Below are 10,292 nucleotides of genomic sequence, written 5' to 3' on the forward strand. Positions count from 1 at the left end.
TGAAAATGGCTACCGAATGCTATTTTTGTGTGAAAATGTTCAATTTTGTATTTTACATTTTTAACTTTATTATGCTATAACTTTTTTAAAAATGTATGGATCATTACAATTTTTGTATGAGAAGTAGTATTTACATAGATCTTTCATTCGACATACTTTTTTTTTTAAATCAGACCATTTCCCTTAATACAGAAGGGATTCAAAACAGAAAAATGCATATATAAAGTAGAACTTTTTCAACTTAACTTTTGAAAGTGTTCCGGAATATCTGACACTTTTATATATATCTTAAATTAAAGCTAATAAAATATACTTTATAATGGTAAAAAAAAATTTCGGGCTTTATTTTATCTTCATGGTGAAAATAGACATTAAACTTAATAAAAAAAATTCGATTTTTGTAAAAAAATTCTTTTTTATATTTTTAACTTTATAATGCTATAACTTTTTGAAAGATGTATGGATTAATATAATTCTATTTTTGTAGATGCATGGTGTCTTTAACTATCATTTGGTATATTTTTTTTATAAATCTGACTTTTTACCTGCCTACAGGGAGGGATTCAAAATGACAACTTTTTCACAAAAAATTGACTTTTTCAACTTAAATTTTGAAAGTGTTCCGGAAAGTCTGACACTTTTATATATATATTAAATTAAAGCTAATGTAATCTACTTTATTATGTAAAAAAAAATTTCGGACTTTATTTGTCTTCATTGTGAAAATGGCTAGTAATTCAACTTAACTTTTGTAAATGTTCCAGAAATACTGCATCCTTTAATTATATATCAAATCAAAGCTTATGTCTTATACAATAAAATGAAAAAAAAATTTGTTCGGACACCTTATCTTCTATGTGCAAATGGCTTTCAATATTTAAAAAAAAAATGTAATGTTTGCAATAAAAATCACCTTCTATCGGGATGTTTTTTGTACTTAAAACTGCCCACAGGGGGGGATTTAAAATAAAAACTTTTTCAACTAAACTTTTGAAAGTGTTCCGGAAGTACTGACACTTTTATACATATCTTAAATTAAAGCTAATGTAATATAATTTATTATGGAAAAAAAAATGTCTGACTTTATTTTGTCTTCACATTGAAAATGGCTACCGAATGCTATTTTTGTGTGAAAATTCTCAATTTTATTTTTTACATTTTTAACTTTATAATGCTATAACTTATTGAAAAGTGTATTGATCTATATAATTTTTTTATGGGAAATACTATTTTTTAATAATCCCTTTTTCATTCGACATAATTTATCTTAATCAGGATATTAATAAGGAACTAGCAGTTTATGAAGATTTTGGAATAATCCACCAATTTTATAAAATTAAACACTATCTAAAGATTTGCATCGAAGCGTTTTTTTTTTATAGTGATTTTAAACACTGTCAGATATCATTATACTTGATCCATCTATATCACGTCACCACTGTGCCGCGACCCCCCTGTGCTGGGTTTTTCTTAGATTTTGTTGTGACTGACAGCGCTACTCGCGCTACCACAACCGGTTGTGCGAGGAATTCGTCACTACGTTGGATGCTAGTGTACGTGATTATTGTGTCTCGCCGAACTATTATCGGTCCCTTTTGCGTTCTTTTGGTGTGTTTTGCGTTCTCGCCACCATTGCTAGCCATTGCTACAAGGTTCTATGGTGCACCTAGTATAAATGGGGAATTTGATTCGATCAGATGAATCAACTCTTTCGAATCAGATCATTTAAATGAATCGATTCTTTGAATCAATTCAGTGATTCAAACAATAATTATTCATATTGAACTTAATTAAGAGAAAAATGTTTTATCATGATAATGTTTAGACACTAAAAGATCAAATAGTTACACAACGATTTTTATGATCATTATTTTTTTTGATAGAAAATAGTAACAGTTGCTTGTTGGTAATTTGGGGGGGCCAGATATAATATTTTTTTATTATGTATTGTTTTTTAAATTCCGTTAAAAATATTCCTAGTCAGAAAAGTGGTCTGATGTTTTCTCGCTTATCCATTTTTTGGTTCGAACTAATGGTATTTAGAAAATCAGAATTGTTTGCTATAACAATGATAACATAGATCATGATGTATTTAGGTGTGCTTTTATTGCGAGATAAACTAAATTTCAGTGTTACCCATTAACTGATTCTTCTACCACACTAAATCACTTCAATCGAATCATCTGGGGAATTAATTCATTCGTAAATTACTCATCCCTGCTTAGTACATACTAAAATATCAGTGTTACCCATGAACCGATTCTTTTTACCACGCTGAATCAATTCAATCAAATCTAGTTGTCGAATCGATTCACTGAATCGATTCATTCGTGAATTACTCATCCCTAGCACCTAGCTCATAGTCGCTTTAATGGATTAACCACCCTGGTGATTCGACGTGTGTATAGGATTGCTATACCAGTCTATGCCATTGTGCGCCCTTCGTGTACATAACAAGTGCCTCCGTTTGTATCGACTACCCTTGTAGTCTTCAACATTTTAATGTTAAGTATTCCAATTGTTCATTTCTCACCGTCATCAGTCATCTTTCATCTGTTGTACGTTACACAGTTAAGTTTTTATTTGTTTGTAATTATTATATTATATTTTATCTATTTTGTTCAGAGATGCCTTGTTGGCCGTTTTAGTATTAAGTGACACCCCCCAATCCACAATTCTATGATAGTTTATATATATGTTTTTACTTGAATATATAACTCCTTGTCTAGTAATTCGTATAATTTTATTTAGTGTAAGTATCATCCTCAATTTTATATACAGTCCACTCCCTATTTCTTTCTCCGGCATAATTAGATAACCGGACGTTAACTAACCCGCACATTATAACCGGGCGTTCGTTCAAACAGTAGGTACTCTCGTGATGCCACAAGAGCAATCGCAGTTTATAATTGGCCATTTAGAAACTTATATATTATACCAATTATTTTTATTTCATTTGTAATAATTCCTAATAAAAAAATAACTTTTTCTACCAATCAAAAATAATTTTTTCTTAGGCTGGTGCATCATGACGTCGCTTTAGCACTCGCATTTTGTAAATAACTATTTATTTAATAAATTATTTGTTAATAACATTTTAAAGAGGTTTTAAAAACATTTGTTTGAAAATTATAAATCATAGGGTAATATTAGCTTCTGAAAAGGAAAAATTTACATTATGTCTAAAATAAAATAGGGTAAGGTGAGGTAATATTACCCAAATTCTTCAATTATTATTATTATAATAAATGCGATTAAATTCAAAATTCGAAAGTTAGCATTAATAATTTTTCAATATCTTGTTTAATACGATTTTCTTTTTCAATATAAGGAATAAATTATAGGTTTTCTTTAAAATTGATATTTTTGTCATCTTTTCCCAACCATAGTGTAAAACGACGAAAACGATCGTTAAATTTTGTAATCAAAACTATTGTAAAAGAAAGAAACACTTATGAACTATGACGCAATATGTCCAATGGTTTGCATTACGCATCTTAAATTTATCAATGAAAAATGTATAATATGTATTTTATATTAATTGTATACAATCAAATTATTAATTTATCTGTCATAACATATACACTGTTGTACACTAGCTGTTATATATACATAAATATGTCACATTGATCATTGTACACTATGCAGTCTTATCTTAAAATAGTAATCATGTTATAGTCAAATTTAATACAATAAGCTAAAAATCATTAAAAACGCTGACGACAATGTCCCAAGATGGGGGTAATTATCAATAATATAATATATTTTTGTGCTTATTATAAATTCGTCATAAGTGTTAAACATTTTAATATAAAATATTGTAACGTGACAAAAGTATCTATGTATTTTTTTTGTCTATTTATTTATATATATATATTTGTGTTGAGCCGAATGCGGACTGCGACGGCGTTTGTCGGTAAAATTATCATGATAAGGTGTTGTGATTTGTTTATGCGCGTGCGAGATAGTCAGCTGTGTACTACTTCAGACCGGTTCATGGACGGCATTTGTGTGTACATTCACCCCGCTCCTTTCCTATCTTGAACGTCATTTGCACTGCTCACCGCATACATTGTCGCCATATGATTTCAATTGTTTTCAATAATTTCCGGCACTGGGTATTTAGTTATTTTTTTGACCCCTACTCTAAAGGCTAGCCGTGTTGTCGCCAACGGACCGCCGGGTCAAACGTCGGACGGATTGTCGGGGAATAGCCATAGTCGGAACTGGTCGCACTATTTCCCGTCCGTAGCAAAAGTTTTTTTTATTGTTGTGTTCGCTGCAACATTTTAATTTTATATATATTTTTTGTCGTGAGTACCCGCTATTGTTTATACAATGTAATTTTTTTATTGGCGTCGGTTGAGCCTACCTCATTTTCTGTAGCCCTTAGGGGCTGGTAATGTATATTTTTGTTTTAATGTTGTTGAGCCAGAATTTTTTTTTTAGTGCGCCGTGCCATAAGCACGGGTGGCGAATTTTTTTTATATTTTTTTTATATAGTTTTTTTTGTAGGTGTCCCTATATTTTTTTATTTAGGTCCCTCAACATGGCAGGCGTGTTCCAATACCACCTGTCATGTTTTATATATTTTTTATAGGTTTTATAATATATTTTATTGGGCGATGAACATAGTATTGGTACAATGTGGTGACGTAGTGCATTTTATTCTGGGGTGTCCCAACGTCTTGCAAGCTAAGCCTAACTGCAAAAAACCAGTCGCTTACTTGGGACGTATACCCGCCGTGCTTAGCGGCAATGCTGCGATTAATAGCCGGCGGGTACCCGAAGACGTTCATCGTATTCTCTAACAATAAAAGTGTAGGTGTAAACTATTTTTTTTTATTAATATCTATTTTTTTTTTCTTCATTCTTTGTCCCTTTTAATTTGTAGACGAGGTTTTTTGACCATTCGGTTTTTTGCCTCGTAATAACTTAATTTTTTGTTTTACTTAATAAAGTCCCCTTAATTTAACTTAACCATCATCTTTTTCTTCTTTTTTGCGTGTTCCATCTTCAATGGACTCGTGTATTTTTTTTTTCCTTTCAAAAATCAACTCCCCTAGTTTATAAGGTACGGGTAACGGCCTTGTATAAGGTCATCCCTGATCTTTATGGTTATGTGACAACTGTCACGAGGTTTTGGTGTACATCTACTATCAACGACTCAACGGACATCAACTTTAATATTTATTAATTATATATTTTTTTCTAATTGTTTAATATAAAAAAGTTAATTTTTTTTAAAAAAATCCTACTGTGGTCCGACAATATACTGTCTCGCCCAGTAGGTTGGCGACCCTTTACTTATAACTTTGTAAAACGCCATGAAAGTTACAAATTTTTCGTTGCGGCCAATTAATTTGATTTTTATATATTTGTAACCTTTCAATATATTCCTGATATCTTTATCAGTGTGAATATTAGTGTACTTATGCAATATATTGAAATTGACATTTCTACGAGTAATCAACGAGTATTAATTCAAATACAAAGTAAGCCAATTTGATTTATCTCAATAGTTAGAATTAAAAATCTGAGTAAAGAATGATAAAGCAATAGATCAATATTATTTTTAGTAATTTTAATAATTTGTTTTGCACTTTATACATATACACATTACAGAGTCTCGTAGGTTGGATTACCGCTCCGTATCTGAAAAGAGTGTAAAAATCTAATGTGTATCTGACTGGAATAATAAACACTTCGACTGGGTAATCGAGAGTCAGATTACCGCCCTGTTGCCTCGGTGTTCTATTAAAGCTGCTTAGCAATTAATTAGTCTTTATTCTTCAATAAAGAAGATCTACATTTGTTTCTTAATATCTAATTATCTCTATTTTTCTAAAACCTCGGATTCTACGATCCCAATAGAGATATAAATATCATATTTTAAAAAAACAAGCAGTGACCCAAAATGAAACCAATGTATGAAATCAACGTATGCTAATTTACCCCAAAAACCTATTTCTTTACTTTTATAATGAATTAATACAACTAACAAATGCTAATATTACTATTATAATACTTAAGAGTAAATGTTAAGAAATTTATCTTATTTAAAATTTAAAATAATATTTTAAAATAGTCAACATGTGTTTAGTATTTATAATACTAACATTGTTAACAAATCACATGCCCGCAATTTGTAGTAATTTTTGTGTCTTTTTGAGTTAAATTTTTTTATATTTTTAATTTTAAATAATATTAACCACAAGAAATCAATTTTTATTATAAATTTATTTTAATTTCTAATATCTAAATTATTAATGTACAAAAATTACATCAAAAAAGCTAAATTTACTATCAGAAATTTAAAAAAAATTATCACAGAAAATAAAGCTTATGATAGTAAAATTAAAATAAAAAACTATAAAAAAGTTACTAAAATATGAAAAATTGACTTTTGTATTGACATAATCAAAGTAATTTACAGATGTATTCTATTATATATCATGACCGAGAATTTAANTAAAATATGAAAATTTGAATTTTGTATTGACATAATCAAAGTAATTTACAGATGTATTCTATTATATATCATGACCGAGAATTTAATAAATCATCTATTAATATAATTATTTATCTTGTGATGATCTAATAGGTAAAATAAATAATAAGACTTAAACATATAATAAACTTATGATATTGCTTTTTAAATTTTTGATTTTTCAATTTATCGTTTTACAAAATTTTTAGTCAAATTAATATTTTACTGATTAAAAAATCGTAACTGTAAAAATGTTACTGTTACAATTTATTTGTTTGTGTTTATTTTTAATTTGTATTGTGGAGTTTTCTAAAGCAAAGACAAATTATAGCATCTATAAACATGTGTTAAAAAACCTTTTCTCATATAATGGATGGACAAATTTGAATGACGTGGTAAGTGTTACTTTTTACGGTAAAGATCACACTATAAAAGAGTCCCTTGAAGGGACAATCGCCTACAAAAATTTTGATAATAAAGTACGTTATGCTACTCTTATACTTGGATGTTCGTATGTTAAAGATTTGAAGACTTTTCATTTTATATGTGAATCATTTAGAACTCATTGTCAAATGTTATACGACAGAGAATATCTCAACCCTTTAGTTTTAGACTGCACGAATAAGTTAATAAAATTAATAAATGAAATCAATTCATTATTTCAAATATTGCAAGGAGCGTTACGAACTTTAGACACAATGCACAATTATCCATCGAATGAAAAAAGTAACACTGACTTTATATACTATCATTTGTTTTCGACTTTACAAAAAAAATATGACTCTTTAAAAACATGTCTCCTCTCAGAGAATAATTCAAAAAATATGTTAGAACATTTATTTGATTATTTTAACGGAAATCAGACTATAATTGATCATATGAATAAACAATGTAATTACATTCCTTATGATTTGAAAGTGATATGGGACCAATGGAATGATGAACATAAAACTATAACTAATGAAGGCGAAACACTGAATTTATTTGATTACTTAAGTAAAAAGTTGCATGATCACATTAAGCACATATTGGTTGACAAATTTATTGAACTTGGTTTTAAAATTAATTTTTCGTCTCAAAATATGGCTGTATCATATGCAACACAATTATTATATTCAGGTATATATTTGATTTGCTAACAATGAATTTTAATAAATTTTGCATATTAGTGTTATTGTTAGAAGTATATTTTATATATTATGGTAACAAAAAAATGCTGCCACCTTTTAATTACAAAAAAAATTTGTTGTCCGGATCGTTGGTATCTACTCACTAACTCCTAAATACGTCCTTGGTTATTGTTGTAGTACTATTCTAATTAATTTATAATTTGGACAAACCATTAAGTATTTATATTTTATGTTTCATTGGTGTTGATTACATAAAGTGGTTTTGTATTATAGTAGTTTAATATTTGCCATTATTGATTTAGTTGTTACTCTATAATTATCTTTTGATAACTTAAACAATCTGAACAATTTAAAATAAGTTGAAAATTAAGAAAATTAAACGAATATTACTTATATATAATTTCATTAAAATTAATAACTGACACGCAATTGGATCGGTAATAATAATAATATAAAAAAGTAGTACACTAAAATTTGTGTTGAAACTTAAAACCGTTTATTTAAATAATTCCACAATATTATTTTTATGTTATAAAAAAAAAAGAAACACTGAGCATATAATAACGAAAATGAAATTAGATAATAAAGTAAGTTGGAGTCACTTTCATTTATGTGTCGAGTCGATGGTAGATCGGACAAACTAAGATGGTTTTTGTACACCCATCTGTCTACTGAAACCCGTTTCGTATTTTCAGGTTTACCGACACTCAAAAATCCTCGGCCCTAAAGGCCAAATACTTAAAGAGAGTCTCCCCCTGAAATCAAACTAGCCCTCGGACAGTCTACCGACGTCGGCCATGTGGTGCTCGAGTCGGGTGACTAGCAGCCGCTCAAGAATCTTCCCGAGTCGTCCAACATGCACAGGTGTTGCTACGACGAGAGGAGACCCTCGGACTTTTGTCCACCAAATATAATTATAATTTTGCTAAATTTTTTTTTTTTTTTTAGTAATAATTTCTTTCTTAGACTTCGTTTAAAGTATGTATTTGATTATTTAAGATTAATAAGAAAAAAGGTAGCATACTGAGGTCGTGGCACACTATGAGATGTGTCATAGTTGGGACAAATACAGATGAATGAAATAAATGTAAAAAAAAACAAAATATCCTATCAATTTTTTTAGTCTTTTAAATTTGATTTTTGAAAGTTTATAAAAAAAAGTTAAATTTGTTACCATAACTTTCAGCTCAACTTCAAAAGCGAGATCTAAGAACATAAATGAGAGCCAAAAAAAAAAAAAAATCACACATTAAAATAACTTTAATATGAATAAACAATTACTTCGAACGAGGGGAATCTAAAATAATAGGGTCCTTAATATTCATTGAAGTTAATGAATCTAAATGAGATAAAGATCAAATTAGTTAAAACTTTTTTTCTAACTCAAAAGTTAGTATTTTACTGAGTAATCAGTAAGTTATTTTAAAATAAAATGAAATACAAAATCGAGAACTTTAACACAAAAATAGCATATTTTTAAATACGATAGCTTTTTACACTATAAATACAATATAAAGTTCGAAACTTTTTTTTTCATATTAAAGTATATTATATAAGTTTGAATTTAAGATATATATATATATATATATAAATGTGTCAGTGTTTCCGGAACACTTTCAAAAGTTAAATTTTTGTGAAAAAGTTGTTATTTTAAATTCATTCCTATGAGCAAGTAAAGGGTCAGATTAAAGTAAAAGTAAAGGGTAAAATATACCAAATGATTGATTTATATGTAATATATCTATTTAACAAAAATGTTTTTATTCATCTATTTTTAAAAAAGTTATGACAGTTCTAAATAAAAAAAAAATTGAAAATTAGCGATTTCTAAATTTGTAATTTTTTTAAAGATTTCTCCCATTTACGTGGAACGAAGGAATTTTTTTCTATTTTTCAGAATAATGTCTTTGATTAGATACAATTTGTGAACTTTTGACGTATCGTTGAAAGAAATCGGTTCGACGAGAGCTTAGAAATAGTGGTAACAAACAAGAAAAAAAAAATAATAATAAAAAAAAATAAAAACACATCATAGTATAATTAATACCTTCTCAGCTTCGCATCGAAGCTAAAATAAGTTTAAATTTGTTAATTTTAATTTTTTTACAAATATAAGTATAATAGTAAATTGAATCAAAATTTATCGACCGCATTATTGAATCAATTTGAAGACTTGAAATTAGGATTTTTATATTCCTTTGTGTATTTATTAATAATGTTATTTTCTTGTGATTAAACTATCGTTTTATTGTAAAATAATTTTTTTAAAACTATAATATATAGTAGGGAAAACAGGACTATTTTACATACTTTTTACACTATTGGTTTTGCTATCAATAATATGTTAGATAAAATGGTGAAGCTTCACAAAAGCTTCAAAAACATCTAGATTATATGATAAAAATTATTAAATTATTTTTTCTTAATTATTCGACTTTATTTTAAGAATTGAATATTGAAAATATTTTTTTTGTTAACTTACTGTTGTAGTTTTAGGTTATTAAAAAAAAAAAATTTAATTTAAATTTGTACGTCAAAATTGCAATCTTCATCAAAAATAATCGACATTTTATCTTAAAGTTTTTAAAATATGTCAAGGACTTCTTAAATACGTGATTAATAAAATGGATTTTTCATATTTTGACCAATTTAAATTTCTTGTTGAATATTGA

General features: G+C 27.8%; 1 protein-coding gene across 2 annotated transcripts in view; it reads left to right on the forward strand.

Moving 5' to 3' along the window:
• Positions 1 to 6,656: 6,656 nt before the first annotated feature.
• The window catches only part of LOC126908987 (uncharacterized), a 5,520-nt gene continuing 1,884 nt past the window's right edge, over positions 6,657 to 10,292 (forward strand). For both annotated transcript variants that reach the window (XM_050691344.1, XM_050691345.1), the window contains exon 1: positions 6,657 to 7,609. In XM_050691344.1, the coding sequence (XP_050547301.1) occupies positions 6,742 to 7,609 (868 nt within the window). In that variant the 5' untranslated portion in view covers positions 6,657 to 6,741. The remainder of the gene's footprint in view (positions 7,610 to 10,292) is intronic.

Source organism: Daktulosphaira vitifoliae, unplaced genomic scaffold (genome assembly GCF_025091365.1).
Source record: "Daktulosphaira vitifoliae isolate Bord-2020 unplaced genomic scaffold, ASM2509136v1 Scaffold_65, whole genome shotgun sequence".
NCBI classification, from domain to species: domain Eukaryota; kingdom Metazoa; phylum Arthropoda; class Insecta; order Hemiptera; family Phylloxeridae; genus Daktulosphaira; species Daktulosphaira vitifoliae.